Source organism: Chrysemys picta, chromosome 5 (genome assembly GCF_011386835.1).
Source record: "Chrysemys picta bellii isolate R12L10 chromosome 5, ASM1138683v2, whole genome shotgun sequence".
NCBI lineage: Eukaryota > Metazoa > Chordata > Testudines > Emydidae > Chrysemys > Chrysemys picta.
Genome location: NC_088795.1, coordinates 128,668,506 through 128,696,496, shown reverse-complemented (window position 1 = coordinate 128,696,496; position 27,991 = coordinate 128,668,506). Strand labels below are relative to the sequence as shown.

Below are 27,991 nucleotides of genomic sequence, written 5' to 3'. Positions count from 1 at the left end.
AGAGGGGCTCTTGAAGCAACCGCTGCCAGTCCAAGCTTCTTTTGTGGTCTCTGAGCCCAGAGCACTCAGCTCAACTGTGAGACAACGGACCAACCTGTGCGCAGACCTTGTTGGTGCATGTCCAACCCACACACCTCCTGGGTGTGGTGCTCTGTCCCCTCTAATGGCACCAAGACCACTTGGAGATTAAGGAGTCTGCTACAGCCTGAGCTAAGGCCCATGTGGCTTTTAACTCATGCAGTAGAGGCTCATGCATTTAGCACCTAGAGGTCCCAGGTTCAATCCTGCCTGCTGACGACCGGGATCTGTCAGCATTACATGTGCATGCTCTTACTTCAGTTTAAGAGTGCCTTCTATCCACTTAGCTGAAGTTGTAAGGAATTGCATAGATGAAGCCTTGTGCATCCCAAATGCTGAGTAGCATTGCAGTGAGTGGAGGCGGGAGAGAGAATATACAAAAGTCAAGATGGGGGAATAAAAATAAGAATGGAGATATAAAAAGATGCAGGTGGGAAAGAAGAGATGAACAGATTAAAAGAGAGCCCATGTCATCTGTTCTGGAGCAGGAGATGAGTTCTTATGGGATATAGATTGACCAGACCATTATAGCCAAATCAAAATGTCTGGGCACTACTGATCTACAAGGAGCCCTTGAGAACAATTCAGAGGCAAACTGCTTGTTCGTTTTCCATTCCAGCCAGACAGAGCAAAGTGCTTTGCTGCTTAGTGTTCATTTTGTTTACCGGCCCAAGAAAGTTGTTTTCTAGCAGACTTGACTCAGGACAACCTGGACAGAAGCAAACTTAGGTAGATGACTTTCCAACTGTCTCATGCAAGGGTGGTTAACCTGAGCCTGAGAAGGAGCCAGAATTTACCAATGTACATTGCCAAAGAGCCACAGTAATATGTCAGCAGTCTCCCATTAGCCCTCCCCCCAGCTCCCAGCGCCTCCCACCCACCGGCAGCCCACCCATCAGCGCCTCCCCCTCCCTCCCCGCACCTCCTGATCAGCTGTTTTGTGGCGTGGGGGAGGAGGGAGGTGCGAGGGCACGGCAGGCTCAGGGGAGGGGGCGGGAAGGGGTGGAGTGGGGCAGGGCCTGGGGGAGAACCAGGGGTTGAGCAGTGAGCACCCTCCGGCACATTGGAAAGTTGGCGCCTGTAGCTCCAGTCCTGGAGTCGGTGCCTATACAAGGAGCCGCATATTAACGTCTGAAGAGCCGCATGTGGCTCCGGAGCTACAGGTTGGCCACCCCTGGTCTAGTGATTCAGCTGTATATAGTCTGGCTGGAGAAATGCAGCTCTCTGCATGTTTCTTTATTTAGCAGCAGGAGATTTTGTTGCTGGTAAAATAGGATCTGTGTCAATTGAGTAAATTGCTCCATATTTATTTCCTCATCCGAGCATTGTATTGGGGATGGATAGAAACTGAAAACAGGCTTTTCACCTTCTCATATAACTTCTGATGATTGCTGTGGATGTTTTGAGTCTGTGAGGAGGAAGCACAATCTAGTGGCTAGGGTTCTAGCCTGGGATGCAGGAGACGTGCGCTCAGTTTCCTGTTCCATCACAGACTTCAAGTCTGATTCCAATGAGAGTTAGGCACCTAAATACCTTTGAGGATTAGGGTGACCAGACAGCAAGTGTGAAAAATCGGGACAGGGGTTGGGGCGTAATAGGAGCCTATATAAGAAAAAGCCCCAAATATCGGTACTGTCCCTATAAAATCGGGACATCTGGTCACCTTATTAAGGATCTGTGCCTCTGTCCCTTAGTTCCCCATCTGCAAAGAGGGGATAAGAGCATTTAGCATGTTGTGAGGATAAATACATTACAAATTGTGAGATCCTCCCAGATAGTATGGAAGGCCATTCGAGTACCTTAGGTTTGTGTGTGAGCAGCGTAGGATTGGTTCCTTCACTGTTTTTTTAAGTTTTTAAAAAGATCATAATATAAAATAGACATAATGGCTTCTGTTTTGCTGCTATGTTTGTTTAGGCTCATTATTAAATCCCTTCGGCTAGTATTGATCATTGAGGACTCAAGCTATGTTGTTATTATTTGTATGACTGCAGTATGTAAGGCCTCATTGTGCTAAGGGGTGCACAAATATGCACTAATAGACAATCCCTGGCCCAGCCTACACAAACAAAGGTTGTGAGAAAGGAACTATTATTATTATCCTCATTTTACAGGTGGGGAACTGGGCCTGAGGCATAGAGAGACTAAGGACTTGTTTATACCATGGGGTAATGTGCTCTATGAGGATATGTTTTCTAAAGCGGATTAACTGGTCCGTGTAGACCCTGCTGGTGTGCTTTAACATAGTGCTGTTTGACACTCTAGGGCAGTGGTTCTCAAACTAGGGCCACTGTTTGTTCAGGGAAAGCCCCTGATGGGCCGGGCCAGTTTGTTTACCTGCCGCGTCCACAGGTTCGGCCGATCGCAGCTCTCAGTGGCCGCGGTTCACCGTTCCAGGCCAATGGGGGCTGCGGGAAGCGGCGGCCAGTACGTCCCTCGGCCTGCGCCGCTTCCTGCAGCTCCCATTGGCCTGGAGCGGCAAATCGCAGCCACTGGGAGCTGCGATCGGCCGAACCTGTGGACGCGGCAGATAAACAAACCGGCCGGGCCTGCCCGGGGCTTTCCCTGAACAAGTGGTGGCCCTAGTTTGAGAACCACTGCTATACCAGCAGTGTCTACATGGACCAGTTAGTGCGCAGGACATGCGCTTTAGAAACCATACCCACACAAAGCATGTTACACCACCATGTAGACAAGTCCTTAGTCACAGGAAGGCTGGGGTGGTGCTAAGAATTGAACCCAGAACTCCTGAATTCTAGTCTAGTGCCCGACCCACAAAACCATTGTTAGATAATAGGAATACCAACTAAAATGTTCTACTTCCTATCATCTTACATGAATGGGAGTTGAGGGCATTATGCACTTTGCAGGATTCGGCCCTTGATTTGAGTGGAACTTGGCACGGGCACAGAGCAGAGCTGATTGGTGGATCGGGCCTTAGATTGTAAAATCTTTGTAGAAGGGGCTTTGCATTCTTTTTGGTAAAGAACCTACGACATTATGCTCATTATATAAATAAATAAGACAATACAAAGAAGTTCCCTAGCTATTTAGAGCCCAAATGTTCTCTCTTGCTGGTGTAAATCGGGAGTAACTTAATCAAAGTCCAGTGTGTAAATGTGGTACTGTATAAAAGAAATGAGAGGAGAATCAAGTCAATTTATGTCCAGTACTGATCTTCAAAACTCTCTTTGAAGCCAGTAAGGATCATGCTGTTATTGGCTGATACAAGGAACTGCCCATCTGGGATATTTCAAATGAGTGAGATTTAATAATAAAATAATGACAATAATATATAAAGTATACAAAGGCAACTGTACAACAGCTTCTTTTTGTTTCTGTTTGGTGTTTTATTTGTTTAGTCTGTTTCTTGAATACATTGATTTTGTATATGGAAATTTGATTCTGTCAAGAACTGCCAAGCTAAGGCATTTAATAAAAAACGAGTGCGATTTCATAATTGTAATAACAGAAAACAGATTAAATGGACATTTTAACAGCTCCTTGGTTTTTGTTTAGGATCCTCCTTGTATGTGTTCACACTGGAGTGGTATTAAAACTTTTATTTGCTTCCAAGAGGAACAGCTATGCTGGGACATTTCAAATTAGATTTTGTAACAAATAACAACAACGACAATAGTTTTCTCTGTATGTAAAGCTTAGCTGTTAATACGGTTTTTCCCTTGGCTATTGTTTAGTTTACTTTGTGAGTGCTGTTGGATTGATTTTATACTGAATAAGAGAATTTTTTGGTGTAAGATGGGAGTTTAGAACTCAGCAGCATTTAAAAGTAAATAAATAATCATAACAGTTAATATATGACACAGACATGACAAGAGCTTATTTTCCCTTTTTGTGTGTGTGTGTGTGTGTGTTTAGTCTCATTCTGGAATGATCATCGGATGGGTGCTTAGAGATTTATGTGCTTTCAAGAGGAGTTGCCAAGATGGTCTATCAGACAGACAGAGTGGTGTGCAATTAGATAGAGGTATGAATTGTGGTAGAGAAAGAGAGGTATAGGTATGGTGACAGACTATCTGTCTCCCTATATCTGTCTCTCTTTGTGTACCACAATGCAGGTCTATCTAAATGCACACTCCTCTCTCTGTCTGGCTAATTATCTTATAGATTGTTTTTTTTAATTAGTCTCTTTCAAACCTAACAAGAAACAATCAGGCCGAAAGAGGAGTGAAAGTATGAATGGCCCATTAGCGAGAGAGACAAGGTGGGCGAGGTAATATCTTTTACTGGCCAACTTCTGTTGGTGAGAGAGTCAGTGTCTCCCTGGCACACATCTCTGATCCCTTCAGCATGGCCAGAGGCAGAGAGCTTGCCACCAAAGGAAGGCTCAAGTGAGTGCAAATGGAGAGGGCAGCTGGGTGGAGCTGAGAGTGCGGGAGGAGACAGCCAGCCAGCCAGCCCCCTTACTTGGGCTAGACTGCAGTGCCCGGGGAACTCGCAGCTCCCAAGCACCGGCCCCAGCCAGCTCCTCTGCAAAGGGTTAAAGGGAGCCTCAGCCTTGAAGTGGGCTGGAGGGAGGGGCGGAGGGATTAACTTGATTGGTGAGAAGTTTGTAGCTGGGCGGTGCCGGGCCGCCCTTACGGCTCTGCGCTCCCCCAGAATCACAAAGCCCTGCAGGGAAACTTGCTTTAGCGCTTGTTCCTTTGCTTCAACTCCCCCCACCACCCCTTAAACGTGATCCCGGCTCAGCTATCCCCGGGGCGGCATCACCCAGGCGTCCTGCAGCGCAGATCTCCTGCGACCCCGGGGGATCTGTCAGAGCCGGGGCTGCGGATTCCTAGCCCACCACCCACCCGCTCACTCACACACGCACCCTGACCCGGAGCTGCAGCTCGTGCAAAGCAGGGAAAATACAAGTTTTCTCTCCCCTGACTTAGCTAATCGCGGAGAGCCCTGCGCGCTGCCAGCGCCTTTTGTGGCAAAAGTGTATTCTGGTGGAAAGATGGTGGCTTGAAACTTTGATGCTTTAATGAACGCACTGAAGGTTTTGTAGGTAAAGGGACTCCAGCCCCTCAGGTACAGTTTGCATTGTGAGTTTCCTTTAAAAAAACAACCAAGCAAACAAAAGAGCCACGAACTTAAATCCTCCGCCAAGGAACCTGCTTTTCAGTGCCTGCCCTCCCTGCCTTGCAAAGCTGGGGGCTGTCAAAGTGCAAAGTTTGATTTACTCCCCTGCCCGCCTGCGGAAGGAATGAAGCTGAACTGAAGAGAGGCAGCACATGGGACTGGCTAGAGGACTGACTTTCCCGGATTGCCATTCAAAGGGATATGTTATGATGGGGCAAACAGCGCGCTGTTAAGTAACCGGACTGCCACTGAAGGTAAGTGGCTTCTTTAGCTTCCAAGACAATGAAATAAGGGAACTTAACCTGGGCAATTGATTGAAGTCCCCGTGTTTCGCCGAGGTTAAAAACAACGCCCGTGAAGGGGCTGGGGGCCCTGCAGGCGTTAATGAATTAAGAAGTGAGTTAACATCTGCTCTTAACGCCAGCCGGGGCGCACCGGTACGCGGTGACCCTGCCCCCGGGAACCAGCCGAGGTGCCAGCCGCCCCAGCCAGAAGGCAGGACTCCGGCGGGCTGCTAAGGAGTCCGGATTAATGTTAATGATTAATCAGACCTCTCTGCGTTTCAGGCTGTCTTCGGCGTTGGAGCCGCAAGTGACAGAGCTCAGCAGGCAGGGGATGGCTGGTGGCCCATGTGTTGTTACACTCCTCCCACGGGTGGGCAGCATGCAGAAACTTTTGTGTCACCCTCCCGAGCGCGGGGGCTGCTCGCTGGCTTGCCCGGGAAGGAAAAGGCACACGAGTGATAATTACCCCGCGAGTCATCAATACACATGTATGCCTGCCCAGGGGAGGCGCAGGTTCCAGCTCTCTTAGACCTCACTGGCTCTGGTGCCTTTGGGGAGAGGAGGTGTTTACTTGAAAAAGGGACAGGAAACCCCCCTGGTCAGTTTCACGCTGGATGTTTGAAGCCTGGTTTCTTCTGGCTGGATATATAGAATCACAGAACTGGAAGGGACCTCCAGAGGTTATCTAGTCCACTCCCCTGCACTCAAGGCAGGACTAAGTATTATCTAGACCAGAATGGGGAAGTGCTGGGAACTGCACCCCTCTTTTACAGGACTCGCTGGCTAATGGGGAACGGGATCAGCTGTGGGGTGGCTTGGTCCCATGGGCCCTGGACCAAGGCTGTGTGCCTTCCTGACTCCAGATGGTGGGGCTGGGAGGGTAAGGGACGGTGACTGCTTTGCTGGGTTGGTTTGGGAAGCACAGTTTCTGCTGAGAGCTGGTTACCTCTCCTGGCATGACCTGCCTCGGGCTCCCTGCTGTAAATAATATATTAACATAATAGCAGCAACCAAAATAGCCTTTCTCTGAGATGCCTCACTTTGCCTTTGCAAGGTATAAACGTTTCTGGATTCTTCCTTCCCCTTCCTCGCAGCGCAGTTCTGTAAGATGGAAATGACGGTACATCATGTGTTCCTCTGCACTCCCCAGGTGGGTTGATGTGCACTCATGCCTTGGGCAGAGATTCTGTATTAATCACAGCTCCCTCCCCCCCCCACCTCATTTTACCACCTTAAGAATTTGTGGTGCAAATTTGTAAGCTAATGGCAATGTGTAATTATTTGGTTTGTTGGATGCTATACATGGATTGTTGTATGTCCTGAGGGCATAGAGCGTTTAAATCAGGGAGTTTACAAGAGGGAGGAATTCAGATAGTGTTTAGAGAGTGAGAGTTTTAGGAGGAGAACAGAGTGTAATTAATGTAAACCTGATCTACCTAGATTTTTTTTTTTTAAACAGATATTAGAGCAGCCAAGGAATATTCAAGGGTATGAATGACAGGTTTGCAGCAGGACACACCTTTGGTGTAAACCAAAACAAGCCCTGCTTGAAAGGAAAGGAGGGTTGGGGAAATGAATTGCTGCGAAGAAAAATTCAGCACTGAAAGAAATATACAGAGCTCTAGCACCCACGTTAGAAGCAATGAAGCAGAAAAGCTAAATTCTGTGGGTGGAAAGGATAGATTCCTTTATTCAGCTCCTCCAAATGTTTTTAACCTGAAATCTTGTTTTATGGCCACTCACTAGAGTTTGCTTGCCTTCAAGACTGGTTCTGTACAAGATAGCAAAAAAGTGTTTGATTTATATCAGGCAAGAGCAAAAGATTAGGACAGAGCAAAGTTTTACATGCTGAATGCCAAGGAATGAATTATAAATATTTATAATTGCTGGTACAAATTTTGTTTGCTCTACTGACACACTGAGGGGTTGGTTTTTTTTTTTTTAAATTCTCATTGCCCTTCTTTTTCCTTCTTCCAGGTTTGAAAGATCAGAAATCTGTACAATACAGACGGAACCAGTTTTCAAAATGGAATTCCAGTTTGCGCTCTTTTTTGTAGGGATAGTTGCATTTTCAGATTCAGCCCGAGGTAAGGAGAATGAGCTTTAATGCCGCCTTGGAAATGGTTTGTGGCTTGTGCCTTTACATTTGCTCCAGTTGTGCTCATGTTCTTCCAACACCCTATAGTCCCTTTTCGAGACCAAATCATGATTAAAAGAACAGGAGTACTTGTGGCACCTTAGAGACTAACAAATTTATTAGAGCTGTAGTAGCTACTGTAGTAGCCCACGAAAGCTTAAGCTCTAATAAATTTGTTAGTCTCTAAGGTGCCACAAGTACTCCTGTTCTTTTTGCGGATACAGACTAACACGGCTGCTGCTCTGAAACAAATCATGATATTTCCTTCTACATAGAATCTCCCTTCCCCCTTGTCCTCCCACACATGCATTCCTCCCCTGGCACCTTTTTTTCAGTGTTGACCGTGATATCGCAACTCGATGCAGGATGGTCACTTTTTGGCCAGTTTGTTAATTGCAGGTGAGCTCTTTGCTTTTGTCGTTTATGTGTAAAAATACACAGTTGGCTTTCAACTTTCAGTGTAGGGTTAAAGGAAAACAATTGCATTCCTTTGTGGATCAGGAGTGCCTCTCCCCTCCTGTAATCCCTCCAAACTCTGCCCTGTGTATTCCCAATAGCAAACTAAACAAACAAATCCATTAACTTTCCAAGTGACAGACAAATGACAGTTCTCAACAGCTAGCACATATTTTAACACTGGGACTCCAGTAGACGATCGGATTTCAGTAAACAGGTTACCTTACCAGTGGTGGATTGAAAAACAATGACCTAGGAGTTGAGGTAAGGGAGGAGAGGTTTCCTATGAGAAGATAATTTAACAAAAGTTACGGGCTCAGAATAGAAAGAACCATTACTTGTCCTCAGCATTAGTCCAACATCACGACTCTCAACCTTTCCAGACTACTGTACCTCTTTTAGGGGTCTGATTTGTCTTGAGTACCCCAAGTTTCACCTCACTTAAAAACTACTTGCTTACAAAATGAGACCTAAAAATACAAAAGTGTCACAGTATGCTATTACTGACAAATTGCTTACTTTCTCATTTTTACCACATACTTATAAAATAAATCAACTGGAATATAAATATTGTACTTACATTTCAGTGCATAATATATACAGTGGTATAAACAAGTCGTCGTATGAAATTTTAGTTTGTACTGACTTTGCGAGTGCTTTTTAGGTAGCCTGTTGTGCTACATACATGTCTAGATGAGTTGATGTACCCCCTGGAAGACTGCTTGCCCCTAACCGGTACATGTACCCCTGGTTAAGAACCACTGGTCTAACATACCTTTACCAGTGCTGTCACGTTAGCATTGGAAAGTCTGAATGATAAACCACTCTCTCAGTCTAACTGATTCTCTACTGGTCACAAAGGAGAGGAGTGCATTGTTCCATGAGAATGGTTGTATGTATTTAGGATGTAGATTTGCCCTAGCTGTAATCCCAAACACTGTTGAAGAAGCATAAATTGCGAAGCGACCATTAAAAATGCCCAGCACAATATTATGTGTTGCTTAGTTTACAATTTAAATATTTAAACTTGCTATTAGTTCTGGAAGCCATAACTTGCCAAATATATATATATATATATAATGTGTGTGTGTGTGAGAGGGGATAAAAAGCATTGCTATAGAAACTCGGAGCTTGGTTAGTGCACTGTTGTTTTTTTTTCTTGGCATTGACTCCCAAGCAAATATTTTATGGAGGCAGAAGCACTGTAAAACGATTCTGCTGGAAGCCGAATGAAAAGGAAACCAGTGTATAGCCTTTAAGACCTGAAAGTCTGAATTCCAGGCCTGGTTTACAATGGCGACCCAGTTTTAAGTTGTAGGCAATGGACAGGAGTGGTATGAATTAAGATGACCTCGTGAATGTATATTATTCTAATAGACTTGAGTACCCAGTGGAGTTCACTGAGAAATCTTGAGTGGGCTGTAAGACCAAATCTTTTTGCGGTAATTTTCTGCAGTGTTTTGAGTAGAGTATTTGCTGCTTTATTGCTAAATCTTGTTTAATTTTTCTTTGTCTATCTTGCTTGTATTATTTTATTGTACTTAAAATATAGTATGCAGCTTAAATGTCTCATAGTGCTGTGAATGATTGTTTTGAACAGAAACAACAAAAAATTCACAGCCATGATTTCAGAACAGATCATAGTTTTGCATTTGCAGAGGTTACTTAGACATAGTGTAAACTTTGTAAGGCTACATTGTCTGGTGAACAGACCTCTTTACTGCTCCAGACAAATACCCCCTGCAAATGGTGAGAGAGAGAGTCTGATTGTTTAAATGGCATAAAAATGTGGTAAATTACTGTATTGTGGCCAAAGAAAAAGAATATAATCCACTTACTTTCTGATGTGGAGAGAGATAAATGGAGCAAATGAAGAGGAAAGGTGTCATTACAGGAAAAGCAGAGGCAAGAAGGTACCACATTTAAGGCCTGATTCTCAACCCACTAAAATCAATAGGATTTTTGCTAGTGATTGAAATGGGAACAGGACTGAGCCCTTAAACACACAGAAGTGAGAAACAGAAATATCTAGAGCTCTGAAACCTTATTCGATGCTGTAAAATTTCCCTTATTTAAAACACACCAGGATAATGTTTAGACTTTTTAAAATGTGCCCCATGTGTAACATGCCTGTGGATTTTTTTTTTTTACACTGGGTTAGACCACTGCAGATATATAAATATTACCTGTTTTAGTCATGGAGATTTTACAGACAATCCAGCAGTGGATGAATCTCAAGTTGAGGGTTTTCGGGTATTTCTTTGAAGTAGGAGGGGACTCTTTGCGCAATTAATGTGTGTCCTGATTGTAGATTGCATGCATGTAGCCCATATCATGGCCAACACTTTGCAACATGGGTTGCTGTATGTTAAATGGGTGCCTGCTGGTGGGAATGGCGAACACTCATCACCTCTGGATGTGGAATTAAGTGCCTAAATTTTGGCATCCAAGCTTGAAGCTTTAGGTTAACGTCTTTTAAACGTCTCATGAAATGTAATGGTGCTACAGTGCTAATTCCGTGATTCCACATTGCATGCTGTGTGAGCATGGGATTAAGGCCTGGGTCATAATGCGTTTGCACAAGAGGGCAGAGTTAAGGCTGCTCATGCAACTCTAACTGGTATTTCCTGGCTTTTGAGCGCTTAGCTGCCATCTTAATGTTCCATTAAACTTTACATTATATTCTTTTACTCTGTGTTCAGATAGCACCTTTCCTGGTGAAGGATCCCAAAGGACTTTGTGCCTGTGGCCTTATCCTGCAGTCTTTACTCTAACTAATCTGGGGGTTTTGCTAACATCACAGCTGCAGGAGCTGGCTGTGCATCCTTCCTGCACTGTTGAAATACAGGCATTTCTGCGGTGGAGGACGGCAGCCAGCTGAAATGCAGTACACGCCAGGAGAGGGGAAGGTTTGGCTAAAGAAACCAGGGTAAACCTGAACTCTTAGGAAAGGTGCTATGGGATTTTTAATTTCCATAAAGAGTAGGGACCAGCTCTGTTTTTAAGGGTTCATACAAAAGCGTCCTGGCAGAGTGAACACATGGAACTTAAGTTGTCTGCTTGGCAGTATGAAAGGCCAGCCCCTCCCTCGGTAGGGTTTGAACCTGTGCTTTCAGGGATCTAAACTTAAAGGTTTTAGCTAAGGGCATGTATAGAGAATACCTACCTACTATATCCTTGCTTATCTGAGAGACCCTTGGTTATTTTTTAAACCTAAATTCCTTCCCATTCTGGTGTCATTATTCACTTTAAAATGGTCACTGGAATCATGATTTTGGAATAGGTATTTCAGTATATTTCCAAGTGCAGACAAGCCCTTGGTCTGTCCCTCCTCTTTGGGGCTAACAGTGTACGGGGGTGCTCCTTGTGTGTGAAATCCACTCTTGTGTGCATGTAGGTTGAGTATTCAGGTTCTGTGCAGGCGGAATGTGGAGGGGCTGGAGAGACAAAATCTACCCCCCTGTGCTAAGGGCAAGGTATAGAATAGCAGCCTCAACCATTTGCACCAGTTGTGCTGGTGTTATCCTCCTGGACCTGCGCTAATACAGCCCTTCCCCCCCCCCCCCCCTTGCTCCTACTTTGAGCCACCCCTCATCCTGTCCCCTCTGTGACCTTCTGCTGTGCCTACTTATGAGGGTGCAATGTGGTATACCGGCACCTCTTTGCAGCTGCTCCATCCTATGCACCCCATGCAGCCCCTGTGATGGGGATAACTGGTGCCTGAGAGTCTTATGCACGCCCTCTTCCCCAGGGGTGAATGCTGCCCTGTGTTACTAACCTTTAACAAAATGAACTGTCGCAGTGTGCTCCTGCTTCTGCACACCACTGGTTGGATACAGGTAATACAATCTGATAGTTTCCTGCTTATGGTATCTGAGTGACACACAGCGCAATATTTGTTCCAAATCTGTCAAGTTGCCATCGTATTCGCCTGGGTTACCGTATATGGTAACAGAAGGGTGCACTTGGCTTGCTACAGTAGTTAAAGCACGATTTCATATGGTATGTTTAGAAGTTTTTGGTAAGAGCAGTAACAGCCCTTCCTTTGGCCAGTAAACCGATATTCTTATTGAAACTAACAAGTTTGGACATCAGTTTTATTTTCTGTGCATGGGGGCATACTGCTATAACTCCCTCTCTTTCCCCCCCCCCCCCCCCCGTGATACATGATTTAAAAAAATAGCTGGACTCTGGCGCATGACTTACAAGAAGTTCACTACTTGTGCAATTTAACTACGGCAAGCTCAAAATTCACTAGGCTGGCACAGATATTTCTCACACGTCAGTGTTTGACACTTGTTCTTTTAAATGTTGGAAATATGGGTCTTGAATGCTTGACAGTTTTCTTTTCACGGAGATGGTTCTTAATAGCAGGCAATATCTTTACCCTTAAGTTCTATAAATGTAATGATTTATAAGAGTGAATAGTAGTTAATACTGATGATATAAAAATAGGACAGCAGTTGCCTTCTGTTGTAAAGATACCGCTATACCATGGTTCGTCTTAGACTTGATTATTATTTGGACATCTTTCTTTTTCTTTCTAATGGGAAAGAAAAGCATATAGGACCTGATTCGGATCCCATTGAAGTCAAGGGTAGTCTTTTGATTGACTTCAATTGACTTTGGATCAGGCCTATCTGCATAAGAATAGGCTGACAGCATAGCCTATACCTACCTATTATATATCCTTGATGATCGGAGGGAACCCTGATTACTTTTCAAGCCTAAATTCCTCCTCCTTCTGGTGGTGTTATTCACTTTAAAATTGTCGCTGGGTGTAAAATATAGAATACAAAGTGTGTCAAACTGGAAGATAAGCATTGATTTATTATTATTATTTTTTTTTTAATTTCTTATGGAACTCAGAAAATCACTCCAACATGTTAGGGTTTTTAAAAGGTGTTATTAGTTGGTTTCCACAGTGTGCATGCTGTTTAGCTGCTTGGACCTTCCTTTAGAAAAAAAAATCTATCATTGTTGCGATGCAGAAAGTAAATTTTAAAGCCTGCTGTTTATGCATAAAAGTAATTTCAGTATGCCATGGGATTGTTTGCCAACATTTCCAATATCATTCTTTCTTCTGGAAAGACAAATGTTGAGTAAGTAGCACTTGCTAATTAATGAGTGCCTACTTTTAAAGGTGTGGGAGCACTGTAACGAATTTAGCAACTAGGGATCTAGCTTTTTTGGGGGTGTAAATTGGCCCCGGGGAGTTGATTTACATCAGCTGAGGATCTGGTCTTTTCCAAGTAGTCAGCTTTCACAGTGTGATAAACCCTGAACAGACTAAAGCAGATGTATATAAAGTAGTTGCTATGGAATATGGCAAGTAGAGATATTCACCTTTTTGTTACATATTTTGCATTAACTTCTGGAAGAGGTAAATCATTTCCACCTAAGGGGGGGGGGGGGAATGACACAAAGGTCATTTTTTGCCTGCTTTGAAAAAAAATAAATTCTGAAGTCATTGCTGTATTTATTCAGTTTGAGTATTATCAATGCAGCTTTCTTTTTTCCCAAAGATGTGAAACTCCTCCTTGGGTCTGCAGTGGCTTGTAAAATCGCCCTGTTCAAAAGGTCTGCTTTCAAATTAATCCCAATATTGCAGTAGTCAGTGGAAACACTCCTTCTCCTCCCCGCTTTAATTAACCTATTCATTTTATTTCACTCCTCAGAGTTTGTCTTTCGTCTGACCTCCTTCTGTGCTTTCTAGTGGGGCAGTTGTGCCGAAATGTATTTGATCTTGTTTTGAATATTTTCATTTGTATTTATATTTCTTTTCTTTTGTGAAGCTGGCTGTGTAACCCAGGATCTTTCTATAGTAAACATGTCTCGCTATTAATTTAGCCATGCTGACCTGTCCTATTTTGTTGTACAGAGGTTGAAAGTTTTTGTTCGTATAAGGGAATTAAAACGAATATAAGCATAAAGAAGCTGATTGTAAGAGTGGCAAAGAGGAGAGTCCATTACAAGCACGTATTGAATCTGCTTCTGTAGCCCTTACTCACATGAGTAGCCGCATTGAAGTTAACGAGTTACTTGCAGGATCAGGTCTTTAGGCCAGGATGCTGTTGTAGTGGGAATGTTAGAAATGCCTAAGTTTAGATAGATCCAACACGTCTGTTTTAACTTATAAAGGCCAGACCCAGAGCCCATGGAAGTCAATGGAAAGACTCCCAATGACTTCATGGGCTTTGGATCTGGCCCCTAAAGAACTGTCCGATGCAGATTAATTATGATGCTGACGCTTACACAAATCCACTGCTTTATTACAGCACATAGCTCCATTTTACAGCAGTCTGAGTACAGGGTTTTGGGTTGCTGATGGGTGCTGTAGTATATTTGTACATGGGGAGAGAAACTCCAGCTAGCGCTGCATTTCTTTTCCCAGAAGATGCACCGTTCGCAGCCTGTTGCTAGCTTTGGTGGGCTGGAAGGCTGAGAGAATGATGTAGTATGGGCCGTGGGAGAGAAAGCAACTTGGACATTCATTGCTTTAACTTCAGGTCATCCCGTGGGGGTTTTATTCCAGAAGAATAAGTGACAAGGTGGGTGAGGTGGTATCTTTTATTGGACCAGCTTCTGTTGGAGAAAGAGACAAGCTTTCGAGCTTACACCGAGCTCCTCTTCTTGTCTGGGAAGGGGAAGCAATGCGGCTCCAACAAGACTGCAAAGAGGAACGAGGGTCATTCTGAGGGGAACGTTGCTGGGTGCAGAGGGCCTGGATACCGTTGTGCAGGATTATTTAACAAGTTAACTTATGCCGTTTGCCATGGAATCCATTCGCATCTCTCTGATTTTCCCCTTTCGAGTCAAATAAACATCAGGTGCCTGGAGTTTGGTTAGTTGCCCTGATTACACAGTCTCTGCATTGTATTGCAGTATCCAGCAGTGCTGTGAATAACCTAACATTTTTATTTCATCAAAACCACTCCAATTTTCAGGAAGAAATCCAGCCAATAACTCCAGGCTACTTCTGCCATTAAGTGTTCAAACTTAATTTTCAGCTGCACTAAGGGTAGAAAAATGTAAATTGGGACCAGAGATGTCTTGGAGAGGACTAATGTTTCTCTTGATTTCTGCACCCTCAGCCCCTCCTGAATAGTTGTTGAAGTAAGAGCGGTTTCTATCTTGGCAGGAAACAAAATAATTTCTCTTTGTGCCTGGTAAATTTATTTCATGAAAGATTTACACAATCTTGGGTATCCTGTCAAGTGATTGAGAAGTGAGTAAAGCAAGAAGTGTCATAAACTAGATGCCTCTTGGGTTCTGTTGACTTTGGTGAGTATTGTTGGAGCTGTCAGTATTTATGCATGTTAAATTAAAAAAAAAAAAAAAAACTGTGGCGGGCAGACAAATGCAAAAATACAGACTTTTTTAAAGTCCTCTGTTATATTTGACTGTTGTTCAAGTTGATTCATATTTTCCTTGACCAGGTTGCTCGTATTTCATGTGCCCAGTGAATTGACTGCTGTGAGAATTCTGGTGAAATAGTACTTGGTCTGTGATCCTTGGTTCACATTCTTTCCATTACTTATCCATTCAGGTAGACTTAGCTTTTAACTGCTCTGAAAAGTGCCTCTGTTTACATGGCATCAGTGAATTTCAAATTGAATATTGCTCAGTATACAAGTGAGAAAATGGTTTTAACTGAGCACCAACCCTGCAGACTCAGTTTGGGAGCTGAAATTCAAGCTGGGTTCTTTCAGACTTGTGCAACATCTCCAGTAATCATGACCCAACTGTTATAAAAGCCTGGTACAACACCCATTGAAGTCAGTGGAAAGAATTGCAAAAGAGACAGAGTCCAAGGTTGGTTAACAATTCTGTTGATAATGCATGAACCAGAATAAGGTTCTTCCATTGGCTTGCCCTGCCAGCAAGTGTTGGAGCCATGCATAGAGATTCTGAAGTTCTGTTGACTCATGGTGGCAGGTGTGAGTTTAACTCCACCCAGGATATAAGGGAGATGGGGACAGGGAGTCCTGGAGGGAAATCCAAGGGACAGTCAAATTCAGGGAGAAAGTTGAGGCTGGGTTATGATGTATTATTGTTCTTGAGTCCCCAGTAAAACCAAATCCCAGGAGAGGGATTAGCCTTCAGACTAACTCAGTGTGTGTGAACTCTGTTGAAGATAAGGTATGGACATAATCCATTCGCAACTATGAGTGGTGTCCCTTTTCACCCATGTTCCACCAGATACTAGCCACATGGTGTATTATTATCTACATGGATAGACGTCAGTTGCTTGTGAATAGCCCCTAAATAGCCTGTAGGAATGACTCTGTACAAAATTCTTGTCATGGTGGCTTGTTGGTCACAGCGGTAAATGTGTTACTACTGCCCTGAATGACTTTGAAGCTTTCCCATGTCTAGACACAGCTAAAGTCTAGGTGGGTGTGCTGGGTGAATGGGGAAGAAAGGTGCAAATCAGAGGGAGGAGTAGGCTGCACTGTTCCCCTGCACGTTAGAGAGCTGGGGGGTGAAATTGTGCCTTCCTGGGGCACAATTAATGGGTTTACCTAGATTAGGAAAGAGGGGGAGATCTAGGATTGACCTTGATTAGCTAAATCAAGGTACCCTGTATCTACATGAGGGAGATGGTCATTGTTAGGATGGGATTATATAACACGTTTTAGATCATCTTGACCTTTTCCCCTAATCTACACAAATGTACTGTTTTTCGGAGCAGTCCATACCTCCTCAATATGGGCTAGATTGTAAATTACACAATCCGCCACTGTGTGTTTTGGAGGCAAGAATTGTTTTTAACTGTAGTCCCTACCTAGCCAGTTCTTAGACAATCACTATTCTCTTTGTATTTGCGTTGACTTTTCTTTTGGTGTAGCTTTTCCAAAGTGATTAGTATCTCTGGACGGTTCGCTAATTAGTCTGATATTTCAGTGAAATTGAAGCTAAGACTGGTGTGTACACAATAGCTAAAGGAGACATTCATCATGGTAAATCAGTCCATATCTGTAGCTCAGTTTTCTTTGAGTAGAAATGGCCCAATTCTGCCTTCAGATTCTCATTCACAACTCCTATTTGACAGAGAAATAGTCTGAAGGGACTTAGAGAGATAACACATTGGGTGGGAAAAAACTAATTGAGATTCAAATTGAGTAAGAGCAGTCTCATTCATGTGGGGGGAAATAATTAAAAATGCACGTTTGCAGTGGGTGGAAAAAACTGGTGAGGAGTAATGCTGAAAGAGTCCCAGTAGTGAGAGTGGACAGCACATTAGACATGAGTTGATAATGCAGTCAGGCTTCAAAATTAAAAGCCGGTGCAATTTTGGACTGTGTACACAAATATCAGGGGCTGGCGGAATTGATTTAAGAGGAAAGATTAAGAGAGCTAAATATGAATGATTTGGTTAAGCAACGACTAAGAGGGGACATAAGTCTACAAGCATTTGAACTGTGAGAACAACAAAGGGGGAGAGGAATATTAAAATATTTAATAACAGAAGTAACTTCCTCACAATGAGGGGTACCATACTGTGGAACAGCGAATGGAGGAAGTGGTAGACCCTTCATTGCTTGAGACTTAAAACTGTAGTTTTTGGATTTGGCAAAGCTCTGATAAATGTACTGGAAGGGAGATTCCTGGCTTGGCATGGACTGGCTGATGTAACAGAGGAGTTTGCAGACTTTTTCACAGGTGACATCAGCTCTCAATAGGTTGTCTTGTGGGCCCCGTAAACTCTCATTCTGCATTGATCGGACCTCCTGTCCATGATCACACGAGATCCCAGTGGCTACTGCAGCAATTGCTTATTCGGAAAAGTATTAGGAAGTATCCAATGCGTTTGAATGTAGTTTAGCAAGTGGAAGCTAGGAGGAGAACCAGCACCATGTGAACAGACAGCCGTGGACCACCACCAAATCTTTTGAAAACTACCGTGGTCTATGGAACGTGGTGTGGGAGCCTTCTACTCTAACACGTCTTTTCCATCTTCAATATTTGTGGGCCAAATTCTGCTCTCAGTTCTCTTTGGATTCAATGAGAGTTCTACCTGTGGAGCTGTGAGTAGACTTTGGCCTTATGATGCTACTGGAGAGCAGAACTGGGCCCTAAAAGAGCAGGCTGCATTTCAAATTTCCACTGTTTGGTGTCAAGCAGTGGGAAAGGGCAGTGTGATATATGGGAGTTAATGTAAACTATTGTAATAGGTCCTGACTGATTGACTCCATTATTCCTATTTATATTCACAGTCAATCAGAAACACAATATAGTCCATGCTAATTTCATCAAGGATTAGAGTGGGGTTTTCTGCTTGGCATGGCCCAGACAGATGTTTGTTTTCTGATGTATTTTGATTTGACTGGGAGTAACAGACCCATTATGAATTCATCTGCATATGCGTGGAAATGGGTTTAGGATGGGTGAATTGTAATTAGTGTATTTTTTTTTTTTTTTAAATCTGGCACCTACTGCATGTTTGGGTCACATGTTCACCATCTATCCTTTTCTTGCTACAGATCGAGATAAATGAATCATAGAGTCAACATGGGACATGTAGTCTTAGCTGCAGGGGAAAGGACAGTTTGGGAATTCTTAGATATTTTACCTTCGTGACGAATGACCACATGAGGGCCTGATCCTGCTTGCTTCATTCAGGCAAAACTCCTAGCCCCTGGTTCAGCGTAAACCAGAATTGAGATCAGGGTCCCGCTTCTCATGTCTTCAGTCAGTGGGAGTGTTGCTTGAGCATTGCAGGCAGAACTGTGCCTGGTGCTGGAATCACACAAATCCTCCTATGATCGGGTGCAATGCGGGGGAGGAGGGGCAGAGGGCCCAGACACCCCCACCCCTTGGCCCTGGACCGGAGCTAGAAATTTGGCCTGGCTGCTCCTCTGTCATGATGAAGGTCCAACTGGACCAGATTTGAGCAGCACTGTCACCCCATACACAAGGTCACAACACCGCTTTCCCATTGGCACTAGGTAGCCCAGCCCCGAGGGGGAGGCAGAGCACGGGGCACCAGAACTCCCAGTACCCAGAAGGGTGGGAGGATTGGATCCAGGCTGTTGATGCTTCCTGGGGAAGCAAAGATACAGAAGTAGGATGGGGCCTGTGGCTCACAGAACTGCCTGGCCCATGGCGGGGATGGTGCTCTTCTGTCTGACCGACTCTGGGTAAGAGTTCAGGGCTGGGGGTGGGGTGGAGAGACCACAGGGCTGGGTACTGTGGGGAGAGTTTGGAGCCAGGTATGGAGAGTGTGGGGAGGGAAGAGTGCAGGGCTGGGTGCAGAGACAGCATGAGAGACCTCAGGCCTGGGTATGGGGAAGTGGCAGAGGCAGAGCGTGGGGCTGGGAGGAGGGTAGATATCCGAGGCTGGGGGCAGTGGGGAGAGCTTGGAGCTGGCTGTGGGGCATGAGGAGGGGAGTGTGTGTGGAGCTGGGTGCAGGGGCAGCCTGAGAGAGCTCAGGACTGGGCACATGGGAGTGCTCGGGGGAGTGTGTAGGGCTGGGGGCAGGGCAGGGAGAGTTCTGGGACCACTCCTTAGGAAAATTCTGGTTGTGCCTCGGTCCCTGTGTCAGCTGTATCACTTTCTGGCAACCAGTGAAGTAGCAATAGGGATGCTGGCTTTGAAGTTTGATCTGCCACCCTTATTCCTATGAGTAGTGTTATTCAGATCAACTGCACTGCTCATGTGGTTCAAAATCAGTCACTGAGTCGGAGTTTATGGCCAAAAGGGACCACCGGATCATCCCGTCTGACCTCTTGTATATCACAGCCCACCAGCGTTACCCAGCATCCGCACGCTAAACCCAACAACCAAAATTAGACCAAAGTATTACTGCCCCCAGGAGACTAAACGATTGTGTGCCACAGGTAGGGTGACCAGATCACCAAAGACAAATATCGGGACGTGGGGGGGGGGTGTGACGCGGGGGGGGGGGAGGGCGTGGCGGGGGGGGGCCAAAAAAAAAAAAAAAACCCTTCCTCCGCAAGCGCTGGAGGGAGGCCCGGGAGATGCAGGGGAAGCGCGGGGCCGGGGTGAGTAACAGTCCGGCCTGGCCCCGAGCAGGCAGGACTCAGTTGGGCGGTAGGGAGAGGAGGGGGGCGACCTGCGGGGCCAGGCGGCGGCTGTTGTTGTCCCCCCGGGCAGCGGGACCCGGGAGCAGCCGCTGCTGCAGCTCCCACTGCCGCGGGGGAGGAAGCGGCCATGGCGCTTGGCGGCTGCGGTGCCTCCGAACCCCCCGAGCCGGGGCCTGCTGCGGGGACCCAGCAGCGCGTTCGCTGGGCCCAGCCCCTGGCCAGGCGCGTCTGGGCTGCCCAGCTGGTGCTATCCCGCGGCGGCCCCGGAGTGGGGGCAGCAGGCCCCAGCCCCCCCGTCCCGCAGGGGAACGAACGGGGCTGGGCTGCCGATGCCTCCGCCCCGGGGCCGCCGCGGGATAGCACCAGCTGGGCAGCAGCCCAGACGTGACTGGCCAGGGGCTGGGCCCAGCATACGCGCTGCTGGGTCCCCGCAGCAGGCCCCGGCTCGGGGGGTTCGGGGGCGCCAGAGCTGCAGCCGCGGAGCGCCTTGGCCGCTTCCTCCCCCCGCGGCAGTGGGAGCTGCAGCAGCGGCTGCTCCCGGGTCCCGCTGCCCGGGGGGACAACAACAGCCGCCGCCTGGCCCCGCGGGCCGCCCCCTCCTCGCCCTACCACCAACTGAGTCCTGCCTGCTCGGGGCCAGGCCGGACTGTTACTCACCCCGGCCCCGGCCCCGCGCTTCCCCTGCGTCTCCCGGGCCTCCCTCCGGCGCTTGCGGAGGGAGGGGGAATGGTGAGCCCGGGGAAGAGGCGGGGATTCGGGGAGGGAGCCAATCGGGGGACGAGGGGGCGGAGTCGGGGCGGGGGGGTGGGGGTGCGAGCACTTCCGGGCTCTAGGCTCCGGGGCATTTCCTTGTTTGTCCAGTGTCCCGACCGCATGTCGGTCGGGACGCGGGACAAACAAGGAAATATCGGGACGGTCCCGATAAAATCGGGACGTCTGGTCACCCTAGCCACAGGCAGAGCGAGCAGGAGTGACTAAGGTGCACAAGTGGCCGAGGCCCCTGTGATGGCAGGGAATTGATTAAATGAGATATTCCCAGATGAACCTGGCAAGCGACCCACGCCCAACATCAGAGGAAGGTGAACCCCCCTTGTGGTCACTGCCAATGTGACCTGAGGGAGAATTCCTTTCCAACATTGTATATGGTGATGAGTCAGATCCTGAGCGTGTGAGCAAGATCAAGCCAGCCAAACTGAGAGAGAGAATGCTTGGTGCCACCACAGAACACTGACTCACCCCCTTCAGTGTCCCATCTCCAGTCCTAGTCATCTCTGATGCTTCAGAGGAAGGAAACGAAGGTGTCCCATCCATACTCCTGTTCCTCAAATCGTCCCAATGAAGAAAACAGTCAACATGAGCAAGGGAGATATAATCAGCCCACAAGATTTGGCCTATAGATATATGATGCTTATTCCCACTTAGTGAGGGTTTCTGGGAGAACCCACCATCTATAGTGCTCTCCTTCTAGATAAAGTCGGGCATAGGTGCTGGATCTAAGGGTGCTGCCGTACCCCCTGGCTTGAAGTAGTATTAATAACCCAAATACATGGTTTCTACCTTCAGCAGCCCCACTATAAAAAGTGTTTCAGCACCCTTGAAGTCAGGAGAGAAAACTCAGCTCTGAAGACTGCAGAGTAGCTAAGTGGAGTTTGAGGCTTATTTTCTTTTATCCTAGTAAATCCAGTAAATTCTTTCAGTGTGGTCTTCTAAGAGTTTTTCAATTTAGTCTGACTTGCAGATTATTTGAATGCCATTATAAACTAGGGGTCAAGCAAGTTAATTCCCAGAACAGTGTGCTGCCCTGTTTTCAAACTGTGCTAATCAGAGTTTTGAGTCAAAGCGTGGTAGTTTGCTTAGTGAAATTATTTTCCTGTTAGAAAATTACAAATCGGCTCTGACTGTCCATATTGCCTTCAGTAACGGGAATGCTCGAATCACATGTGGAGACAAGGCCCAAAAAGGAGTAACAGCAAACCATGGCACAGTGGAGTCTGATTCCTTAGCTCCCAAGATCTAATGTGAGAAAACAGGCTGGCTATGAAGCCGCACAACCAACATTGTTACGGTTGCATTTATACCTCCATCGGGATTAAGGAAAGCTGTGTGCAACACATTTGAGCCGTAAAATAAATGTCCTTTTCTAAAAGAGACATTTGGTTGAGTTGTTCAGTTACCCCCTCCTCACCTTCTTGTAATTGACTCTTGTTTACTTTTTCCTCCTCCTTTCCCCAAGTTTATTACCAGTGTTTGGCCAGAGGAAATGAATTAACATAATTTACTGTTTTTAAAACAAGACACATTCTGTGCATGCACACACACACACTCACTCACTCATTCACTCACCCCTTCACCCTCCCAGCGCTGTGCTAAGGAGCATGTTTACAGAGTCTGGGTCCATTTAGAGAGAACAATACCCTGATTATGGAATGCAGCCTTCTAGTCACAGAAACCCAAAGAAATCATCAGTTTAACGTAGCTGCTGCCCCTTGAAGGTACATGCAGCGTGAGCTGTTTAAAAAAAAAAAAATCAATCTTTTGTAGACACAAACTGCAAGCATTGTTCTCAGCGGAAGTTGATTTAGGGGTTGTGGTGGGGAATGGTCTTGGTATAAACTCAGTGCCAAGTTTGAGATCTACCGCCATGCAAAGCTTTTGTTGTGATTTCTAATCTAATTTCCAAGCGTAAATAATAGTTGTGAGATCTCATGGGGGAAGTGACTTGATGCTTCCTGGTCTGGCAAAGTGCTTGGTGCTGGCAGTGTAGGGGGAAAAATACTGGTAATTGAACCCAGAAATATTTCCTGTTGAGGATGAGTCAAGGCTAAAAGGTGCAGTTATATGCGGTCGGCTACTGCTCTTAATTGCTGTAGTACACCTGCCTCATAGACAATGCCGGAACGATGTCATGTGAAGTCTCTCTCTGATTTATCCCTATTAGCTGGGAAATGCAAAGCACTGTGGTTCATAGACTGCGGATGCTCCTCTCTTTCCTAATACAGGGGCAGATTGTGGCAAGCAGTTACTCACGTGTAGTTGCACTGATTCTACTCCTGGGAGTAACTGCTCACCCGTGGGAGCATGGGGTTTGCAGTCTGCCCCGGGCCTGCAAGATGCTGAACCGGTTTGACCCCAATGAATTTAAGCGCCTTATAGGATCAGGCCCTTCTGTTGGTGGGGTTAGACCTGCGCTCTGTTGAATGTGACCATGACACTGCAGAGAAAGAGTAACCCATAGACTTTAAAGGCCAGATTTGGGCTGTTAGGTCTACATCAGGGGCTCCCATTGAAATCAGTAGGAGTTACACAGGGATCCAGAGGCAGAAATTGGCTCACAGAAATTAGAGAGGGAGAAGATTTGTTTCTGAGGTAATTTAGTCCATCCTCTGCCAATGCTGCATAGTGCCCTGTTGTATTAGGCTCTTTATCCAAGTCTAGTTTTAAATGACCCAAGTAGTGGGTCTTCCACCTACTTCCACTGGGAGACTCAAACCATCCAGCTTCCAACCCCACTGTTAGGACATTTTTTCCTGCTTGTCTAAATGTTGCCCTACGCAGTTCCATACTGTTGCTCCTTTTTCTGCACCATGAGCCAGTCTAAGCAATTCCTCTCTCTCCTTGCTCTTCCCAACCTTCTAAAACTTGTAGAACAAAGAGCATCCTATCCTCTCTGAGTTGTTGCCTTGCTCTAGTCTTGCACCTGGTTTCCAGTCACAGGCATAGTGCTGTCTGACCCCATACACAAATACTGTTCTACACCAGGGACCTCTGGAAAAGGGCAAAGTGGAAAGTCTGCCCATGAGAACAGGCCACGTTTTGTCAAAATGAGAAGTGAGTCTGAGCAGCAATGTTCCTCTTTTGCCTGGCATTCTGAAGACCCTTGCTGGAAGATTCTCTGCACCTTGAAGTCTTTAAACCATGATTTGAGGACTTCAATGGCTCAGACATAGGTTTGATACAGGAGTGGGTGGGTGAGATTCTGTGGCCTGCATTGTGCAGGAGGTCAGACTAGATGATCATAATGGTCCCTTCTGACCTTAAAGTCTATGATTCTAAGAGCTTTGTGGTTGTGGGGTGAGGCTGGGGTGGAGCTAAGGGATGACTGCTGCTATTCGTGTCCTCTGCCTGGAAACCTGTTGGACTTTTGCAGGCTAAGGTATGTTTTCCCTTCTCTGAATATTGAAGCACTCTTGGATTGGCAGAAGGGGCTTTGGGGTGAACCACTGGGAACATAGCTTCATGAGGGCTGGGGAGTAGCAAGTTAAAACTCATGGCTTTTCCTGGCCCTTTTATGGATTTTTTTCCCCCCCCCTGTGGATGGGGGAGTGATTTAGTCCCAGTTTAAACATTGTTCAGCAGCGAGTGAAGATGGAGATCTCTATTACTCTACATGGCATTGCCTCTGCTTTGTTGACAGCTCTCCGGTATCAAGGTGGCCAAAAGAGAACGCAATATACTTGCCAGAGCCAGATAAAGAGGGACTGTTCTCTTCCAGGTTCATTTCTGTGAGGACCTTTGACTAGTGATGCTGCTTCATGGTATAGAAAACAACCTGTACAAAATATCTTTTGTGAGTGAAGATAGTTTTCCAGGGGAACAGAGCCAGTAGGTGAAAAAAACTAAAGGCATAGGCCAGTATTAACAATATTTTTAAGGGATTTGTGAAGGATGCATATTTGTATTGGACTGTAAGGCAGTTGTGTGGGCAAATTCTGACCTTGTTCATGTATGGCTTCCATTGATTTAAACAAGAACCATGTTCATGCACCCAAGAGTCCTCACTCTCTGTGTTTCTTCTGTTGTCTGGTGGTTTAAAAACAGAAGGGTAGATTCTTATCTCCCTTTGGTGTAAATCCAGAGTAACAAATTTGAATGTCATGTGAGTTACTCTGGGTTTACATGGATGTAAGTGAGATCAGAATCTGGGCCCAAATTGTTTTGATTACCCCAATGCCAGCAGTGCAATAAAACATTCTTTATAATCTGTCAAAATTCATTAGATCCTTTCAGATATAGCCCATGAAAATTTTTTAGTAGATTAAAAAAACATTGTTTAGGGTTAGTTTGTATGGAATTAAAACAGTTTAGATCTTCTACTGAGAAAAATGTTTAGTTAAATAACCTACAATGCAGAATAAGAGGAGAACATTTTGATTAGCAGAAACTGATTAAAATATCAGCTGGGAGAACAGTCTGAATGAAATTTTATTGGTATTTTGATGTGTACCTTTTTGTTCAGACAGTTTCAGAGGTGTAGGACTATTTTGTCTTCATAAAAGTTTAATAAATACACAGATACAATCTGAAAAGCTAAAAATACAATAATCTGCCCGAGGACAGTGAAAAATGCAACGCAGTAAACGAAGGAGCTTTGTGCTGTGTAAGTCCGCCAGCCTTAACAACTTGTAGCAGAGCTGCCTTCTGATACCATTCAAACCTGAATGTTATTCTGCTGTGGGATAGAGACGAGAGCTGACTGGACCATTACAGTTCCATGTTGCAGCAACTTTTGAGGTTTTGAAATCTGTTTTCATTACACACTGGAACGTTTTCATGGAACTGGAATTGTGGTGCGTGTGTATGTGTGTATGGCTCGGTGGTTAGGGCACTGGCTTGATATGTGAAAAACCTAGGCTATGTCTACACCTCAAACGCTACAGCAGCCCAGATACAGCGTTTCAGTAGATACTCACTGCAGCAATAGGAGGGGTTCTACCATCCCGATAGTTAATCTGCCTCCCCGAAAGGCAGTAGCCGGTCAATGGAAGAATTCTTCTGTCGACCTGGTGTTGTCTGCACCCGGCGGTTCGCTTGGCTCAATGACGTCACTCAGGGGTGTGGATTTTTCACACCCCTGAGCGACATAGCTTGGTCGACCTAACTTTTCAGTGTAGACCAGTCCCTAGGCTCAAGTCCCAGCTCTGCCTGGTTCAGAGCAGACTTTTTCATCCCAGTTCACTCTGAATTAGGCAGAGCAGAGATCTCCCCCACCCCACCATGAAAGCTTGTCCCAACTGATATCAATACTTCTCCCCAAAATGTTTCAGCTTATGAAACAGCATATTTTGATAACATTTTATTTCACTTAAAATGTTCCCACCAGCTCTGATAGAGAGACATGAAGGCCAAAATGAAGGAACTTTTGAAATATTTTATACAACTCATAGACTTTAACACCAGAAAGGACCATGATGGTCATCTAGTCTGACCACCTGCACATTGCAGGCCACAGAACCTCACCCACCCACTCCTGTAATAGACCAATAACATCTGGCTGAGTTACTGGAGTCCTCAAATCAGGATGTAGAGACTTTATGCAGCTCTTGGGTCAATGGTCAGCAAGTGAGCAAGGCCTCAGTTCATATAGTGGGAGCCAGAATATGGCACTGTTGTTATTACTGTGGTAATGCCTGGGAACCCCAGTCATAGTTTGGGACCATACTGTGCTATCATCATTGTCATGGCAAATCCCAAAGGGACATGGCTTCCTTACCGGTCAAGTGCCACCTGCAGCGATCTCTAGCTAGATCCATAAGGTGGTCTGGCTGGATATTCAGTTTATGTCCATCATTGGTGATCTTATTGCACCACGGGAGCTTTTGGTGCGCACTTATTGTGCTAGGTGCTGTTCAGACAGAACCAAATAAATGACTGCCCCAAAGATCTTACAATCTGTTGTCAGTCGTAGAACCTGTATTCCTTACACATATACTGTGCTTTATTATGACAGTTACGCCTAGCAAAAATTAGACTCATATGGCTAAACTTTTCGTTAAAAAAAAAAAAAAAAAAAAGGTCTCCCCGGTTGTACCCATAGCATGTGTATTTGTGGGCACCAAGGGGTTAGGTTGAAAGCTCTTTCAGGCAGGGACTGTCTTTGTATTATATGTATGTGCAGTTTCTAGCGCAGAGGAGACTTGATCCCTGATTGGCGCCTCTGGGCCCTACTGCAGTGCAAATCATGCTGCTAATAACTGTGTGCATAAAATGCACAGATACATGCGGAGAAACAGGTGATACACCTGTGGTATGCGTGCAGTGAATACTCAGTGGATGCAGTTGTCTGAGCCCCTGTACCCACAATATTGTGCAGGAACAACGTATAAGTCCAGTCCTGCTGCCCTTTCCAAGGTAAATCTTGAATGACTTTAGCGAGTGTTGGACCTAAGTGTGTGTGTTAGATTTCTGACGCTGGGTTGTCAAACTTCGTTAAGTACAAAACTAATATTCATTAATCGAATGACCACCAGCTGACCCATTGCCAGCAAGCTGATTTAGCCACAAGCCCAGGAAGGATTTCACCACTCCAGAAAGTGATTCTAACCCCTCTGGAAAAAAAAGGAGTTCTTGTGGCACCTTAGAGACTAATAAATTTATTTGGGCATAAGCTTTTGTGGGCTAAAACCCACTTCATCAGAGGTTCTAGCCCACGAAAGCTTACGCCCAAATACATTTGTTAGTCTCTAAGGTGCCACAAGGACTCGTGTTTTTTGTTTGTTTTTTTCTGATACAGACTAACGCGGCTACCACTGAAACCTAACCCCTCTGAGACATCCCTTAGCCCCTTATGCATTGAGTGGACCTTTGCAGCATCCCCTGAATATTGGGTCTGTCATACAAGCAGAGGGAAGAATTCCAGAGCTGAGGGCCTTTCAGTGAGATTGTTTCACCTCCAGCTGACCTTCCCTCCCTGTCTTCTCCCCATACCACCCCTCTTCCCAAGATATGTAAGCCTGGGGAGGGTGTTAGTTTGTGTCTCAACTGATGTCAACTGGGAGAGAGAGAGGGTGAAAACCACCAAAAAACAAAACAAAGTTTCAGTTTTGGGTTATTTTTATTGAGAAACTGTAAAATTTTGACCAAAAAAAATTTTCTGCAAAAAAATTGTTTGGGGTTCAAA

General features: G+C 45.6%; 1 protein-coding gene and 1 long non-coding RNA gene across 6 annotated transcripts in view; both read left to right on the top strand.

Moving 5' to 3' along the window:
- The first annotated feature begins 4,518 nt into the window (after nucleotides 1-4,518).
- Nucleotides 4,519-27,991, top strand: part of FGFRL1 (fibroblast growth factor receptor like 1) — a 246,704-nt gene continuing 223,231 nt past the window's right edge. Inside the window, exons 1-3 of one of the 5 annotated variants that reach the window (XM_042855566.2) lie at nucleotides 4,678-5,420; nucleotides 6,545-6,600; nucleotides 7,428-7,537. In XM_042855566.2, the coding sequence (XP_042711500.1) occupies nucleotides 6,578-6,600; nucleotides 7,428-7,537 (133 nt within the window). In that variant the 5' untranslated portion in view covers nucleotides 4,678-5,420; nucleotides 6,545-6,577. Of the gene's footprint in view, nucleotides 5,421-5,825; nucleotides 6,160-6,466; nucleotides 6,505-6,544; nucleotides 6,601-7,427; nucleotides 7,538-27,991 lie in introns of those variants that run through there. The other 4 variants (XM_005292428.5, XM_065597216.1, XM_008169698.4 and 1 more) reach the window with 4 other exon arrangements.
- On the top strand, nucleotides 14,601-26,918 carry LOC135983812 (uncharacterized). The gene is made up of 2 exons (XR_010601630.1): nucleotides 14,601-19,887; nucleotides 21,050-26,918. It is a non-coding gene; the product is annotated as an uncharacterized LOC135983812 (long non-coding RNA).